Here is an 18,717-nt window from a genome sequence, read left to right as displayed (position 1 = left end):
GAGTTTTTCAAAGCTTCCTACGGACATCTTATTCCCTGTTTTTTCTTTCAAAGTCTTTTGGATAGCCCTTTTTTAGTCTCAAGTGGTATTGCCCCTTCAGGCATTATGATGTTAAACATTTGCTTCTATTTTATTTTTATACATTATATGAATAGGGCTGATTCAGAATGAGCTGTGAATCAGATCAAATAAAAACAAGCCCTGAGAATGGAGCTTTTCAGAGAGCTGCCAGGCAAGTTAAGCAGTGGCAATTTGGAGAGAAAGAGCTTCGGGGTGTTCAAAACTCATTTTCTCTCCTTCATTGGTTTCTAGGCTGCAAGTTTGCAAAGCTACTGAGGCTACTGGTTTTTAAGACGACTGTGGAGGTGGGGTGAGAATAAGGCAAATTAAAACTTCACAAAGTCACTCTTCTTACTGAGATTTATCTGTTTGTTTGTTTTTTTTTTCCTTGAATAAATGCCCCTCAGATTGTTGTTTGCTTCACTTCCAGAGTTCTGGGAAGGTCGGTTGTGATCATATTTGCAAGTGTTCTCATTGCTCTGTGGAGGAGCAGATTTCCAGTGGTCCTTACTCTGCCACTCTGGAGGTGTTTCCCAGAGCCCACTCTTAACCACTACACAAGTGCTTCCAAATGGGGACCTACCACACCCCTAAGGTGCTTTACATTTTGTAAGAATATTTTTGGCATCTAGTAGAGTCTTCCTGACATATATCTGCTGAAACATATATTATTGTATGTATATCCTTTTATTTCTCCATTTCTCCCATACATTACGGGGCATGATATTGATCTTTTAGAAATTATGTATGTAGAAAGCCATCTATGGATTTAGTTTCAGCCTAATGAAGGAATGTAAAAAATATTTGCTTAAAAACAAGAAGGGGGCATTGCTCTTTGAAGGCTGGAAATCACTGCCCTACACTCTCCTCCCATTCCTCTCAGGCACCCATCCATTCCTGCTGCTGGAATGTCTCCAAAGAGCACCTGAAGTCCTCATGCCACTCAAGTCTCACTTGAGAGTAAACCAAGGGGAGTTTGGGGGTAAAATGTCAGAGGTCATTGTAATAGCTTCTCGGGAAATTAGGCAGAAAGGGAAAAAAAGTGGAAATCATTTAATAAACCACATAGAAAACACTCCAAATGGCAATGGAATCATGTTCTGGTTAATCGTAATTTTTGCCTAAAAGAGTCATCATATATACCATTAGAAGGTTACTAGTTTTAAAGTAATTAGAAACTAATAAAGTATGCACCGCCTAGGCTATACTGAATGTAATATAATTCCTTTTGGTAATTAATAATACCTCTAGGAACACGTTATAAAAATAAGAGCCATCAACTGTAGAATATCATATTCATAAATAGTTTATAATGCAAAACAGTAACTTTGGTACCTACTGGGTCTATTGGTTAGAATTCTTTTAACCCTTTTCAATAATTATGGAGACATTTGTCCAGAATTTATTATATAAACTTTTTTATACATTAGTTATACAAACAAATGCTCTCAAAATTCAATATTGTCTTCATGTTCAGTCAGGATATTAATTCCTAGCTTGCTATGCCAGAGTGGTAAAAGGGGATAGGGCTTCATTTTCAAAATGAACACAGCAGAGGGAACCCAGAAGTGCTCAGAAAGGGCTTTCTGCTAACTAATGATGGCAAACGTGGTCTGTGTGATGGGGTGGCATCTACTTTCTGAAAATTTTTAATTTTAATTTTTGTTGTTTTTGTTTTGTTTTGTTTTATAATTTGTGTTTTATTTTTGCCAAATTTGGTTTCATTCCCTGCCTGTTCCATTTGGAGGTACTACACTAAAAAAAAAAATAATAAAACATGTAATCACACCATGGGGAAAAATGAAAGGAGGAGAAAAAAAGAAAGCTGGATAATCAGCCCCTAATTTTCTAAAAATTGCTATTAACAAAGCTGCTGTACAATTCTCTTGATAAATATCCAAGAAATCTGTTCTTGGAAGCTTAAGAAGAGAGTGGAAAGGCTCTCAGGACTAAGGAAGGACTCACTCCCTAAAGACTTTGTGGATGGAAATTCGTTCAGTGCTCCTGTAGTGCGTATGTGAGTGAGGACATCTGGACTGGTATCTAGCCAGGATACCCTGGTAGACTGCATTTAGCGTTGATGTCCTTTCCAATGGGTTGCAGCATCCATTTGGCTCATGCCTGTGTCTGAGCACTTATTAATGGTTTTGACTATCACTCCTACTACACATACAAGTCATAGTTTCATGGTGGGAGTTACAGCACCTCTCCAAGTGCACCCCGCCATCTGCAACCCCCTCCATTGAGGTCTCTTGTGCTATATCAGACTGTATTTAAACCGTGACCTCTCAGTGAGACTTGTAAAACCCCTTGCCTTCACAGGACAAGCAAGAATAAACACATTCATTTCTTCTTTTTTCTTGGTGGTCAATTGATTCCTACAACAGCATCCTTTATTGAGCTGGGATGCCCATGGCGCCCTCCATTTATCTCCCATATAGCATTGCTATGCAAATGAGGCCATTCATGACTGGCTACCCAGGGCTTCCTCAGGTGGCTCCCAGCCAGAGGGATGTGAAGCAGCTGAGCCTCAGAGAGGACAGGGGCCCTGGCCTGGTCTCCACCTGACTGGACTGCTGGCCTTTGACATGACGCCAGTTAACATCCAAATGTCCCTTGCTGGTTTCAGCACTCCAACAGCCTCAAACAATGAATAGCTGTATTCTGAAATAGTGTCATGCTCCCAGCTCCATCAAAGATTCCTGCAGCATGCCTCCTTTCCTCTGAATAATTCCTTTCTGTCATCTTCCTTCATTGTATTTCCTAACTGACAAGTTTTTTTCTAAGTCCAGGCTTTCATTTCCACTTTGAAATGTCTTGTTAGACAAGCCCAGAGTCCACCAAATTGTTCCCACTTCTTTCCAACAACTCCCACCCCATCCTATCCCCACTGCCCCTGAAATATAATCCAGGATGTCCTGTCATTATTGTCAACAATATTGTTGTCTGTATTCAAAGTGTATTAGCAGAACCAGAGAGGTAGGGCTACACCCGTCTGCTACAAATACACAAATGATTTGCAAGATAGACAGTGCCTTTCTTTCACTCCCTGCCAGTTTTGCTATAAAAGAATTCAAACCCTTGGTTTACAGCTGAAGTTGGTCCAAGACATCTCCTCCAGGGCTTTCTCTTGATCTTATTTGTGCTCTCCCCTGAGCCCTAATAAAGCTGCACAAACAAAATTACAAGCCCATATCTCTTTCTTCCCTTTTAAGAACTCCTTTTCTCTGAAACCTTTCTGGACAGATTGTAAATGAGATGACCCTGTGGACTGTTTAAGCAGTTAGCAAGTTAAGGGCAGTAAAGGACTCCTTGTTTAAATTAACCACTTTATTTTCTTCAAACACATAGCACCCTGAAGCCCATGTTGGTCTCAGCTGTGTTCTCTGTCCAGCTCTTCACCATCCCATGGGCTCCTATACCTCTGGATATGACTTTAGCCAGAACCAAGACAGATTTTGAACTACTGTGCTCTACTGGGTTTTGGTAAAATAAATAAATAAATAAATAAATAGTCCTCAGTGTTTCGGAGGGAACCTAATACATATTTATTATGCAGTATTTTAAATATTGCAGAAAAAAATACCAAAGTAAGAAGTATCTATTTTCTAACTAAGAACATCTGTAACATTTCCTTAACCCTTCTGTAATATATCTCTTTGTATGTCGTATGCATGTTTTTAATGCTGCATACCAAAGTACTGCAAACATAACAGCTTAAAAAAACACAACTTATCATCAGACAGTTCCTGTGGGTCAGGAGTTTGGTCACTGGTTGACTGGATCTCTCTGCTCAGGGTCTCAGATAACTGCAATCAGTGTTGGCTGGGACTGTTGTCCCATCTAATGCTCAGAGTCGTCTTCCAAACTTGTTCAGGTTCTTGAAAGAATTCAGTTCCTTGCAGCTGTAGAACTCATAGATGCTTCTAGCTTCTCTGAAGCCAGCAGGAGAATGTCTCTGCTGCTTTGAATCCCTGACTTGCTCTGTCTCTGATCTCTAGACCCAGACTTAAACGGCTCATCTGATGAGGCCAGACCCACCTGATAATCTACCTTTTAATTAACTCAAAGTCAACAGATTAGTAAACTTAATTACTTCTGCAAAATCCTCCTTGACACATAAAGTAACATAGTCACAGGAGTACTAGCCTGTTCTGTTTGTAGATTTCACCTACACTCAGGGGAGAAAATTATACAAAAGGAAGGGTAGTGGGAGTCATTGAAAATTCTGCTCTGCATGTGATTTTGAAACACTAATATGCCATGGATGTCTTTCCTGCCTAGTCAATATAGATCTGCATTTTTATGGCTGAATAGCATTCTATTCTGTGTTTCAAAATACTTGATCACATGTTAGGCTGCTTCCAATTTCCCTTTCTTACACCATGATGAACGTTCTTACATAACACACTTGTCTTTGCGTTTGTGTGATTATTTCCCGTGCACAAATTCAAAGCACATGGATTTACTGAATCACAACATAAACTATGACATCCCATGTAGGGTCCCCCAGCAGGGGATGGTGCTGCTGTTCTAGTGAAGTACTGCCTTTGGTGAAGGTTCTCTGAGTCCTTTGTACCAATACTGCTGAATTATTAGCATCCTTGAAAGGAGTTCTAAAAATTACTAGCTGTCACTGCACGGAACACACAGGAAGAAACATAAAGCAGAGATGTGTTCTTCACTTGTCATCTCCATCGTTATCCTCCCAAAAGGTTGTTCTCATCTTAATTAAACAAGTCTCAATGAAATGGGCCCTTTATTTTGATTTCTATACTGCTTCTATTGAAAGAGGCAACAAGGAGACTTAGAATTTTTTTACTTTAAAGGGACACGGTACATTTTGACTGTATAGTGAGAACTCAAGTTTCAAATGAAGGCTCCGAGAACATAGAAAACCATGAATCTTAAAGCGAAACAAACAAGCAAAGGTTTAATAAGACCTTCCTTGCTAGATGTCCTCATGATTTATTTAGTCAACACTTACTGAGCACCTCCTAATGACTGGGCCCTGCTCTAGTGCTGGAGATGTGTAGAAAAATGAGACCAACAGAGCTCCCAAAGTAGATTTATGCACTCTACAAATGCATGATGGAATTGCAAGATGAAAACAGAAAAACTCTTATGGATCTAGATAAAGAAGCTTTAGAATAAAAAGTAGCATTTCAGGAATCAGTTGGTATTTTCCAACCTGGAGAATCAGTAGATGAAATTAGGAAAAGTCTGTACAGAAGGAATAAGTGTTTGAGATCAAATATACAACATGGTGGCTATAGTTAATTATACTATACCATATATTTCAAAATTGCCAGGAGAGTAAATTTCAAATGTTTGCACCACAAAAATAAATATGGGAGGTAATCGATATGTTATTAACTTAATTTAATTATCCCACAATGTGATTTGATTTTATATATATGTATGCAAAATCATCACTTTGTACCCCATAATATATAAAATTATACAATTATTATGTGTCTATTTAAAAAATTAAAGACATGCTAAAGGAAGTTTTCCAACACAAAGGGAAATGACATTACTGTATATTGAAAATTAGATCCTCTGACATGTATGAATTGCAGCAAAAATGCTAAATATCTGAGTAAAATGCTCATGCCTGTAATCCCAGCACTTTAAAAGACTGGGGCAGGAGGATGGCTTGAGGCCAGGAGTTCAAGACCAGCCTGGGCAACATGAGACCCTGTCTCAAGAAAACAAAACAAAACAAAAAATGGGAAAAGAAACATCTGTAAACATTAGTCCCTTTCATGGAGGAACTTGGGATATAAAAACTGAGCATGCTTAAATAGAATTGTGTAATGTCAGCCAAATGGAAATTCTTGAGGCATGGGTGGCTTAGGACACAATTCCCCTAGTCATTCCTGAGTAGAAAGGATTGCATGGTGAAAGAGATCCCCATGGCTGTGGAGGTAGCACCCTCTTGTTCTGTTCATGGGCTGTCTGGGAGCTGAGCCATTAGCTTTCCACCCACTGATGGAGGCCCAGCCCTACTGGGAGCATTTGCTTCCTCCCCACCTCACCCACTGCCTGCAAGTTCCTGACCCTGTTATGAAACTCCCACCCTAATTACACAGATAATGTCTCAGCCATGAGTGAAACTAGAAGAGATCACGTGTAACTAATTAGATGTCAAAGTGAGAGAAAAGAAACTTTTCCCCGGGTCCTGGTCATTTGAAAAGAAATATTATCCTCAAAGAAAAGTCTTCACTTGAGATCTGAAGTGCAAAGCATATTTATCTTGTTCCAGGCTAACCTTGCCAAGGAGATTTGAATTTAAATAAGGCTATTCTGGAGCCTATTAATCTAGGGTGATGGTGTAGCAGTGAAAGCCAGGGGGTCACTAAACACTTCGGGTTGTATAGGAAGCAGGACGGGGTCCATTCAGGGTTACAAATGTTTTATTGCTGTTTTTCCCTGGGTCCTTCTGCCTGATGGGGCAACCTCCACTGCTCTGGAGAGAGGCTAGCAGAGTCATTGTCTAACACACACAGTGACCTCCCTTCCAGCTTCCAAGCAAAGATGGAGGCTCTCAGGTGGGAACTGACCTCATGTTCCTGCTCAGAGACCTCCACACCTTCACCCTAATCCACATCTGTACCCTTCTCTCCCTGCAGACCCTGCCTTGCTTCCCACACCTGTCCAGGGTGTTGCTCTCAGCCTCAGCCTCTTGCAACCTTGGTATTTCAGCTCCCTTTCATATTCCCACTGTCTCTACCTTCCTCCATGAACATGCCTCAGTCTCTTTCAATTTGAAAATAACCAAAACAGACTTCCCTGCATTGCATTACATGCTAGCCCCTGCCCTATCTTTTCTTCTGTCTTACAACCTAGATCACTTCTTTTTTTTTAAGACAGGGTCTCACTCTGTCTTCCAGGATAGAGTGCAGTGGTGCAATCATGGCTCACTGCAGCCTTGATCTCCCGGGCTCAAGTGATCCTCCTGCTCAGCCCCTCAAGTAGCTGAGACTACAAGTCAGCTAACTTCTTTAATAGAGACAGGGTTTCGCCATGTTGCCCAGGATGGCCTCAAACTCCTGGGCTCAAGCAATTCTCCTGCCTCGGCCTCCTAAAATGCAGGGATTACTGGTGTGAGCCACTGTACCCAGCCTCTAAGTCACTTTTAAGGAAGAAGCTACGTCTTTTTCCCTCCTCATTCATTTGTCAGCTGGTTTTGCCCAGCCCTCCTCCACCACCCACCAATACTCCTGCAACCTCCTCCTCCGCTTCATCCAATCCAGAGCATCACAAGTGTAGACAAAAATTCCTCTTAGGCCTCACCTCCTGGATTTCCCACAGGCACTGAAGCTCATCCTGCCCAGAATTGGGCTGGTCATCCACCCATCACCACCAGTCCCAACACAGACTTTCTTCTCTTCCTTTTTTATTCACAGTCTTGGTAAACAAAACCATCATACTCCTTAGACAGGCACAAGTCTTCCCCAACTCATCCGAGTCCCTCACATCTCCCTAAACCTATGGATTGTACCCCGAATGGCTTCTCTCCCTCTCCACGGTGCTGGCCACCTGAATGCCTTTCTGGTCCACTATTGCAGTTCTTCAGGGGTGGGGGACAGCCGGGAGGACTCAGCTCAATCTCCAGCCTTGCCTCTCCATCCATCTTCCACGAACAGAGATTTGCAAATTTAGATCTTCTTCTTAAATTATTCCAATGGCTTTTTATAGCCTAAGAATAAAGTATGAATGTTTAATTTGATATCAAAGGATTTCACAATCTTATCCTCACCTATATCATAGGTCAGTGTCGAAGAGCGTGGATTTCAGAGCTCTATCACTAACTAGCTGTGTGACCTCAGCAAAGTTCTTAACCTTCCTGGGTTTCAACTTCCTCCCCTATAAACTGGGGGTAATTATAATAGTACTGTTCTTTTTTTTTTTTTTGAGACGGAGTCTCGCTCTGTCGCCCAGGCTGGAGTGCGGTGGGGTGATCTCAGCTCACTACTGCAAGCTCCGCCTCCTGGGTTCATGCCATTCTCCTGCCTCAGCCTCCCGAGTAGCTGGGACTACAGGTACCCACCACCACGCCCGGCTAATTTTTTGTATTTTTAGTAGAGACAGGGTTTCACCGTGTTAGCCAGGATGGTCTCGATCTCCTGACCTCGTGATCTGCCCGCCTTGGCCTCCCAAAGTGCTGGGATTACAGGCGTGAGCCACTGTGCCCGGCCAATAGTACTGTTCTTATAGGGTGCTAGGGACATCAGATGTGTTAACATCCATGAGGGTTTTAGAACAGCACTTCGCACTAAGAAAGTGTTATATGTATTTGTTAGTTTCGTGCATTGCCTGCCATCACTGTTCTCCTATGCACCTGAATATTCAAACATGCTACGCTCCAGCCACAACACACAGCAGACAGTTCCACAAACACACCATGGTGGCTATTTCATGCCACTGTAACTTTGTTCTTCCTCCTTTTCTTGACCTCCTAAATTACCATTTATCTTTCGAGCCTCAGCTGAAATATCACTTCCCAAATACCTGGAAACTTTGCTCCACTGAGAATCCATGGCACCCCAAATGAACTCCCATTTTACCAGGGATCATTTAAATTAATTATTTTTCAAAGTCTGAGAGTTACCATTTTTGAGCACTTAACACATGCCAGTCCGTGTTCGAAATACATGTATTAGCTTATTTAAGTCTCACAGCAAACCTATGACAGTTTTGATAATTGGTTTACAGGTTTGTCATTTCTCTTAGAAGATTACCGTTTATGGGTAAGAATCTATGTTTTGATCATCTTTGAATCTCCAGCACCTACCAAGGTTCCTGGTGTATAGTGGGTACATAGTGAAATTAATATCTCTTGAACCAATCAAAAATGGACTGCACTCAGAGAAGGATGGGAGCATGGGCAAACAGCTGACATTGAAGAGCGTCTAGGCAAGGGACCCATGGTAGTTGAACCTGAAATTCATCAGTGTCATAAACAAAGACTGCAGTAACTACCTCACCACATTATTAAATCTTTATTACTATATGAACATTTTCTATAGTGCTGAGGGGTTAATGTGCTCTCATTTGATTCTGTACTGTCATATAACTTCAGGTCTTTTCAAGGACATAATAATACAATTCATGATGACATTTTATTCCATGGTCTTGCTTCCAGGGTCATATTCAAAGTTCTGAGAAGTTTTCCATGACCCTTAGCACCTTAAAGGGTAAAGAGAGATTCACCCTGACAACCTATTTTTCTTGTTGGACACGAGATGGAAATGGTAGAGAATTACAGTCAGGGATAATTGTTATAGTTTCTACGGTAATGGTCTAAGACCACAAACACGAGTATTTATTGCTTAATTGCTACAAAGGAATATGCTTTTTCTAAATAGGAACTATATTAAAAAGTTCAAAATAAATATTTCAGTTTTGGTTAACTTTTCTTCCCCACCCCTTCGGTACATAGTAAGTTCTGTTTCGTTAGTCAGCAGAGAATGGTTAAGATTAAAACTGTTTAATGCACTGATTCAAATATCTTTGGGTGGCCTTGAAGTTGCTCTTAGCAGGGGGAAAGAGACATCCAGCCATGTGAGTGTCCCAAGGGATGCCAATGAGAATGAATCTGCCCAGAAAACCCAAGTCTAGAGCCCCAGGATATCTCCAGAAACCCTCAGATTTGGCTTAATCCATTCCAATAATCTGTAGATAGCATATGCACAGGATTTGGGGTCACTTCTTTTTTTTTTTTTTTTTTTTTGAGATGGAGTCTCCCTCTGTTACCAGGCTGGAGTGCTGTGGCGTGATCTCAGCTCACTGCAACCTCCACATCCTGGGTTCAAGTGATTCTTCTGCCTCAGCCTCCTAAGTAGCTGGGACTACAGGCGCCCGCCACCACACCCAGCTGATTTTTGTATTTTTAGTACAGACGGGGTTTCACCATGTTGGCCAGGCTGGTCTTCATGTCTTGACCTCGTGACTCACCTGCCTTGGCCTCCCAAATTGCTGGGATTACTGGCATGAGCCACTGCACCTGGCCGTCACTTCTTGATCTCTTGGAGCATTGGGTGTGATGGGAAGCTTAACCTCTCTGGGCTTGTGTTTTCTAAGGAACTACCACTGCTGGAATGAAGCATGGATGACAAGGCCTGACCTTCCTGTTGGATTTGGAGGCTGGCAAGCTGTAGACAGCACTCCCCAGGAAAATAGTGATGGTAAAACTGTGTCCTCCCTCCGGGAAATTGCTTCATTGCTGATCTTTGTTTTGCTTTTATGCTTGCATTTGATGTGTGGGAACCACGCCCACTGGGAGCCAATATCTGAAGTGTGCTTCCTGGGCACATGTACAGTATTAGCTACCTTCCAATCAGGTTTAATTTCATTTCAATAGTCAGCTTTACCCTGATTATTTTACAGATTTTAGAAGAAGAATATAAAACAACATATAATTCATCCATTCTTGCTTTGCTAAGCAGTTTTGAAGACAGGAGAGAAAATATCTGTAAGCATTTTTACTAGGCTATAAAATATACTTCAGCCCTTCGTGGTATGCACTGATAAGATATAAGGCAGTAGAGAAAATAGAGAACTCGAAAAGTAATTATAGATCATCCTTTAAATTGTTGTTTTTCCAGAACCTGGTCTCCTTTTATGTCGTGTGATTTCCTCCAAAGCTTGAGTATGTGGGTATTTGTCTTCTAACTTGCCAACTATGCTAAGCAGCTGCAGCTCTGACCTCCCCCAGATTTTTATAAAATCACATCATAAGCCTCCATCTCTCTTTAATATGATAATATAAAGAATCAGTAGACTGTGGATATTATGTTTATTTCCTCAGGTGTTGATATATTGATGGGCACACACAGGAACATGCATAAACATTCAATGGATATTCATAGTGAAACCATATTATAATCCTAGGCTTTAAGGAAGAAAGTTTAGCACTTTCTGGTGTTCTGGTTTATATATCATGGGGGCTTTTTACAGGTGACTAATAGCAGCTAATCTCTTATTAACTATGGATAGGTGGTTAAAATTTAAAGCATTTTAGAAGAGTAACATGGGCCTTCTGACTTCCTAAATGCATGGTGGGCATGGCCAAAATGCACAGGTAATGTCCAAATTCTCCAGTTAAACTTGACATGTTCATAATGTCCAAAAACAAAAGACAAAAAGCAAAACAAACAGCAACAGCAATACAACCACAGAGCACACATCAACATTTCCAACATTTCAGATACCACCTGAACAAGAGATAAATGCTGTGTAAGCCACCTGCTTGGCATGAACACATCTGGGTATGTGTTTGTAGGTGGCAGAGTAGATGCAGGAATAGTGTTGCTTTGTATTTATTTCCATGGCTTCAATTTTTGGCTTGAGGAGGCATAGCCAGTGGAATTCTCTTCAGCCTTGGAAAGCATTTGGGCTAAATCAGCAATGAAGTTGGGAACACTGGTCTCTACAGAGTCACCCTCAGTGCCATGAATCTTGCAGTATCTGGACAGAATTGGAGATGACAAACTCACACTGCCGTTCCTCTGTGCAATGCAGGCATGTATCGGTGTGGCCCCGCCTCGGTTCAAGCCATCAAGCACGGCCACGTCTGCTTCCAATTTGATGCACCTTTTGTTTTTGCAGAGGTAAGCAGGAAGCTGGAGGAAAGTGCTGTTTTTCTCCCCAGCCTCTTAACACATGAAAGAGTAAGCTAAAAGTTGTTATTTCTAGGTTTTCCAGGTACATAGTGTATGCTTCGTGTTGACAAAGGTAACTAGGCATTATTCCAACTTCCAGGCTATTAATGCTAAATGCAGTTCTTGTTTAACATTTTTCTTTCCTTGATGTTCTGGGATTCCCTACTCCCAAAAGTAAATGCTTTACTAAATTAGCTTACTTCTCTGCACCCATTAAGTAGGTATCAACTGCTCCAGAAAAATTATATGACTAATGGATCTCTCAACTAACCTCATTGGTAGAGATGGGTCATGAATTGAAATTTCAGGACATTCCACTTCCCTCTGGGACTAGTCCAGCAATCCATGTAAGACAAAATCCACATACACACACCCAACCATGGTCTTACCCTGGCCTTTGCAGTCTATGTCCTGCCATCCCACACCATCACCCATGGCCAGGGAGGGAGGGTTGAGTTGCCAAAGGAGGAAGGGGAACCTGGAGGCTACTCTAAGAGAGGAAAACAGCCCACCTACAGGGTTGATGGGAATGCCTGGGCAAAGGCTCTGCAATTTCAGAAGAACTAGGCAGGGACTGGAAGCAGAACAGGCTGTTAAAGGATACTCAAGGAGAGCTCTGAAGATCAAATTAAATGTAAGAGATGTTGGGTAAAGGAGAAGGCTGGGCTGCCAGCCTTGAAAGACTTGAAAGACTGAGAGGCAGGACTTCCCCAGGGTATATTTGCACCAATAAATACACTGAAATAATGTCTTTCACTTTGCCTACCATTGGATGCTCTTAGCAACCCTCTAAAATTGATAATATAATTCTTCCCATTTTACAGAAAATAAAATCGAGGCAAAGAGTGATTAAGTGACTTCCTCACAATCATCTAGCTAATAAATAGCAGTGCTAAGATTTGAAGCCAGGCAGACACCTGAATGCATACTGGTAACCATTGCACTCTAGTACTCTAGGAGGAATAAATAGTTATTATTAATGTATACCAGGCATTGTACTGGGGGGAATTCTAAGGTTCAAGTCTTTAAGAAACGTATTTCTAGATGCCAGGTGACAGGGCACAAACACACTGAACATGAAATGACAACAATACTAGTGATGCTATGGAATTAATTGTCAGGTGGGCCATGTAGAGAGCACAGATCTGCATTCATATGATGAATGAGTTGAGAAGTAGAGGCCAAGAACTGAAGCAGGATGGCAAAGACCACAAGACACCATCTAGGAAGGAAGGGCGACCTGGGAACAGACAGTGAGGATGCCTGTGGAAGTGTCCCCAGGTAGTAGGAGCAGAGAACTGTGGGACCACATGGGAAGGAGGGATGATTAGGCAAAGGGATTAGAAAGAAGCCGGAGGAAGGGAGGAGTGCAAAGCAGGGGGATGAGTTGAGCATCTGAAAGCTGTGTGGGGGCAGCTGAAAGCTGTGCAGACTCACTAGAACGCCAAGGATGCATCAGGGGTGTTGGAAGGTGGAGGCTGAAGGAACGCAGTGCGGGGGACCTCCCTGAGAAACTTGCTCCTTGTCCCTCCTGTAAGTGAGGGAGAGTTTTCACTGGGCGGGAACTTGGGCAAGGTGCTGGCAGCCTTGTGGAACACGGATTGGAGGGGTTGTTACGAAGTTGTGGGGGAACATCTAGAGGGCTGGTCATCCTTCCAAGCCAGAGATGGAAAGGGCATGAGCTAGACAAATGGCAACAATGAGGAAAAGAGGAGGCAGGACTGAGAAATGTTAATATTTAGAAGGCAAAACGAACGTCAAAATTCAGAGAGCAAGATCAGGAATTTGAAACACACAGAAGACCAGTGTTCATCTCATCGTACCTGCCGTGGCAGTTTACAGAAGCCTTTGGAGACCAGGCTTACTGGAGTTGGAATTTTATCCCCTCGATTTCACTTTGGGTTTGAAGATTTCCACAAACCTCCCAGCTGTCATTTGATAGTTTATAATGCTACGAGAGCCCCCAACGAGGAGATCACTCTGAAATCCACAAAGCCTTGTTTCCAGCTTTTTATTACACTTTATTGCTGCAAAGAAGGAGAAGAAGGACCTCCCTCTACAAGCGAGCTGCCTAATAGCTGTAAATGCAAACACTTTTTGCTATTATTAAATATAGATCGGGGTGTTATGAATGTCATCAGGATTTGCAGATTATAATTACTCCTTTCTCACCCACTGCAGAGGCGTGTCTGACAGAGGGTACAATTTGTTGCTTTGGCATGGGCTGCGCTCCAGGGCTGAGCCATTTTTAAGAGATGTTTGAGTTGATGAAAAGTGTATGAGGAATCTTTTCTCAAGGGTGCCTGCAGTGGGACCCCATGGGGAGTGTCATACTAGTCGATATGACTCAGGTTCAAGTCTGTGGTTCTCTCTGCTCTCCCTCATCCTTGCTGTGTCAGCTCGCCTTCTCTTCCCTCCCAGCATGCTGACTTTCTTGGTCATTCCTTACTCATTTCCGGGCTTGATCAAGCATCATGTTCATTGACTATTTTTTAGTTTTCCCAGGGCCTTAGTCTCCATAAGTAAGTGAAAGCAGAGCATAAAAAGAAGAGGGGTATGCCTGGAAAATGTCTTACCTTCTGTTCCTTTTTTCTCTCCTCCTCCACTTTGGAAGTTCACCCTCCACATTTCTGGATTTCTGCCAGGGCTTGAAGCTTATTTCTCTTACCCCTCCCTTCCCATGTCCTCACTGCTGCAGTGGGTTCCTGTGGATCTGAAGGCCCATCTGCCTCTTATCTCCCCAGCTCATGGTGGCCGAGGGCTTCCAAATAGGTGAGAGGAGATGAGAGCTGTTCTAAGTGTCTGGAGTCGTATTCCAAGATTCCGTGTTCACTAAGCCCTCAGGGGTTCTTAGTGAAGAATGCTCTCCTTCTTGCCGAAGATAACTCTCTTCTGTCCTCTTCTCATTAACTCTGCTGCCCTCTTTCACACCACTCCACCCCAAACTCACACACATACACACACACCTGTGCACACACACACATGCACACACGCACCCATATGCACCCACACATGCACATACTCCTGCCTGCCCTCCCTGGCACTGAGATGATTTTGACAGGAGCAATAACTGGCTCCCTGGGACCACAGCAACCATCTCATTGCTCAAGAAGCTAAGCCCTCCTCTGCTGTGTGCCAGCAGTTCTCTTATACAACGTGAGGAGATGTTTTCCTGTAGATTATTCATTTTCAATTCAAACTTATTTATTTTACTACTATCTTATCAGATGCAGCCTATTTTTTGGCGTCTGCTACTTGGCTGTAAAATAATCCAGTCATTTATTCAAATAGCATATACAACTTTGGAATTATTTTAGCTTTCCTTCTTAACCTCCCTTATGCACCTTGCCAAAAATACCTTCCAAAAATTATCATAAATCCAGCCACTTCTACAATCTATCGTTACCCTCTGAGCTCTGTACAACACTGAGCTCCATAAAGTTACCTCCTAACTCATCTCCCTGATCCCGCTCTTGCTCCTTTTCTGTCTATTCTCCAAAGATCAAGAGAATTATTCTTTAAATGTAAATACAAACATCACACTCCTGCCCCAACACTTCTGGTGGAGTTCCACCACGCTTACAATAAAATTAAACATAAATTCCTACAAGACTCCATGGCTTCCCTTCTACTTCATCCCTTGTTTATTTCCCTCCAGCCATACTGAGATTTTTGCTCTTCAGAAAGCATCGACACATCCTCTTGTGTCAGCACTTTTAGACATACTGTTCCTTTTGCTAGGAAAGCTCCCCTCACTATCTTTCACTCTATGTAGGAAGAATACTTTGCACGCTTTGCACTCAAGTCTCTGCACTCAAGTCTCTGCTCTGGTCACCTCTTCAAAGATGCCTTCGCTCACCCCACTCCACCTAAAATATCACCATCTGCCCTGTTGTTTTCATCCTCCAACCTTAGTGTGTACTCCATTTCTCTCTTCTAGAATATGAGCTCCATGAAGGTAGAAGCTCTTGTATCCGCATTGCTGAGAGCAGGATCTAGGGTCCAGTGCCAGGAAGGCCTCCTAGCCCAGGAGGGCATTCACTGCCTCCATACGCCCTCTGAGAAGCAGCATTTTCTCTGCAGAGCGTGCAGATAAGTTTATCTCCACTTGGAAACAAATGAACAAACCAAAGCAAATTCTGTCCAGGGTCCTGAAAGCAAGAGCATGTCTCTAGCCTCAGTGGTGCAGAGCATATTTTCTGCCACCTGTGGACAAATGTTCACATTCTGTGGGCCCAGGTGGACATTTGCAGAGAGCAGCCCCCAAGCCTGCTTTCCACCCCACCTTTGCTGAGAAGCTAGGGCCCTGACCAATGGTAGAGGCTGCTATGTAGGAAGTGCCTGTACTTAAGAGGCAAGGGTGTGGTGTTGTGAAAACAATATCTAATTTCTTTTTTTTTTTTTTTTTTTTTTTTTTTATGTGTTACCGCTTTATTTCCTTTCTTCCCTACTTTCCATGATAATGCAATTTAAACTTTGAAACTTCTTACCTTCTATTTAACCTTAACATGGATAATAAATACAATTATATTATATTTTTTTTTTTTTTTTTTTTTTTAGGAGAACTTTTTTTTTTTTTTTTTTTTTTTCTTTTATTATTATTATTATTATTATTATTATTAAAATGCTCACCATCACTGGCCATCAGAGAAATGCAAATCAAAACCACAATGAGATACCATCTCACACCAGTTAGAATGGCAATCATTAAAAAGTCAGGAAACAACAGGTGCTGGAGAGGATGTGGAGAAATAGGAACACTTTTACACTGTTGGTGGGACTGTAAACTAGTTCAACCCTTGTGGAAGTCAGTGTGGCGATTCCTCAGGGATCTAGAACTAGAAATTCCATTCGACCCAGCCATCCCATTACTGGGTATATACCCAAAGGACTATAAATCATGCTGCTATAAAGACACATGCACACGTATGTTTATTGCGGCATTATTCACAATAGCAAAGACTTGGAACCAACCCAAATGTCCAACAATGATAGACTGGATTAAGAAAATGTGGCACATATACACCATGGAATACTATGCAGCCATAAAAAATGATGAGTTCACGTCCTTTGTAGGGACATGGATGAAATTGGAAATCATCATTCTCAGTAAACTATCGCAAGAACAAAAAACCAAACACCGCATATTCTCACTCATAGGTGGGAATTGAACAATGAGAACACATGGACACAGGAAGGGGAACATCACACTCTGGGGACTGTTGTGGGGTGGGGGGAGGGGGGAGGGATAGCATTGGGAGATATACCTAATGCTAGATGACGAGTTGGTGGGTGCAGCGCACCAGCATGGCACATGTATACATATGTAACTTACCTGCACATTGCGCACATGTACCATAAAACCTAAAGTATAACAATATCTAATTTCATGCACCAATGCCCAGATTTTGTGTGACGATAACCCTTCAAGTGTAGGGATAGAAAAAGGTGATCACTAACATTACATTACATTCAAAAGAAGGAAGAAAAATTCGCCTTAAATGTAGGGCTTTCACAAGTAGTACCAATCTATCCACCAGCCCTACAAGGAAGGTAGGCTCAGACAGATTCAGTAACTCATCCAGAGCCACACAGCCTAAGTCCAATATTCCTTGCCATACACTCTGAACTTAGCTGCTGTTCTACCATAGAGAGTCAATTGATTTTGGGTGGGGCCAATCATTCAATGCTTTTTTAAGCTCCTAGATGATTCTCTAGTACAGCCAGAACAGAAAACCATTCCACTACAGGCTGAAACCAAAAAGAAAGCTTGCTAATGTCACTTGGAAAGAATAATTTCCCTCCACATCCCACCCCAACACACATATACAAAAGCCACCCCATACAGGTGTTTCTCCTCTCCTCTCTCCACAAACGACAGTGCTGTTGATCTGTCCTGAGATTTTAGCCTACATAAATTTCTGAAGCCATATTCAAGGTGAGGGGGCAGGAATTAGCCACTTTCATATTTAGCTTGTCTCCCTGGAAAACCATAAGCTGTTATAAGGATTGTTATTAAGAAGATATGTATCATTATTGTTGCCACAATTTGAAAGTGGAGGGGGTCGCTGTTTGTACTTAATGGCTTCCTCCAGAGGGAATGCCAGAATGCTCAGGCAGCTAGCTCATTTAAAGCTTCCAAAATGACAAATATTCCGCAGGTATCTGCTGTGTCCTCTCCTGTCCTGATTCCTGACTTCACATTTCAGCCTTTCACAACATGTGGCTAGCACCACCGAGTTCTGGCTACTCTGCTGAGGAGCAGGGTCACCATTTATCACCCTTAGAAATCTGAGCTGCAAGCGTGGAACCATCTCACCACTCAAGCTGGTGCTCATGCTCCCGCAGGGTGGTGTGGGAGAGGCAGTGTGCCATGAAGGCCAAGGGCCAGGCTATGGTCTGGGACCAGGGCTTGCGCTTCTTCTCCACCAGCTCCCAGCTATGAAACCACAAACACTTTGCCTCCCCCTTCTGAGTCTTGGTGCCCTCATCCATAATACGGTTATGATACGTACCTCACAGGCTTGTTGTTGTGAGGTTCAAACTAAATCCTTTATAAAATGTCCCTGAAACATTGTAGGTATGCAATAAATGTTGGCTATCTCCCCCTTAGTAGAAATTCAACTTCATGTGCACTCAGAACGTTCTGTGAGAAAGTAAAATTGCTCTCTTTAACCTCAACTTTAAAACCTAGGGATATATCTTCAAGTTTCCCCATTACCTAATGATGACTATTATATTTTTACTCAATTTTGAAATTTACAAGTCATACTCACGTAGATCGTATCTCACTCTGGCCTAAAATGCTCCCATAAAATTGGCAGAACAAATTTAATCATTTTTATTTTATAGAATCAGGAACTGAAGTTCCTAGAGATTAACATGCACTTTCTACAATGACACGCCCACTATCGGAACCCAGGTTTCTTGCAGCAAATCTAGTGTTCCTCTCAAATGCCATCTAGGTTTCACCTTGGCTGTTACTTTC

At 42.2% G+C, this 18,717-nt stretch overlaps 1 protein-coding gene across 1 annotated transcript in view; it reads left to right on the top strand.

The window, feature by feature from the left end:
- F13A1 (coagulation factor XIII A chain) overlaps positions 1-18,717 on the top strand; it is a 168,364-nt gene that overhangs the window by 108,466 nt on the left and 41,181 nt on the right. Inside the window, exons 9-10 of the mRNA XM_054492391.2 lie at positions 10,150-10,253; positions 11,590-11,678. Coding sequence (XP_054348366.2) covers positions 10,150-10,253; positions 11,590-11,678 — 193 coding nt within the window. The remainder of the gene's footprint in view (positions 1-10,149; positions 10,254-11,589; positions 11,679-18,717) is intronic.

Source organism: Pongo pygmaeus, chromosome 5 (genome assembly GCF_028885625.2).
Source record: "Pongo pygmaeus isolate AG05252 chromosome 5, NHGRI_mPonPyg2-v2.0_pri, whole genome shotgun sequence".
NCBI lineage: Eukaryota > Metazoa > Chordata > Mammalia > Primates > Hominidae > Pongo > Pongo pygmaeus.
This window is presented reverse-complemented; position numbering and strand designations above follow the sequence as displayed.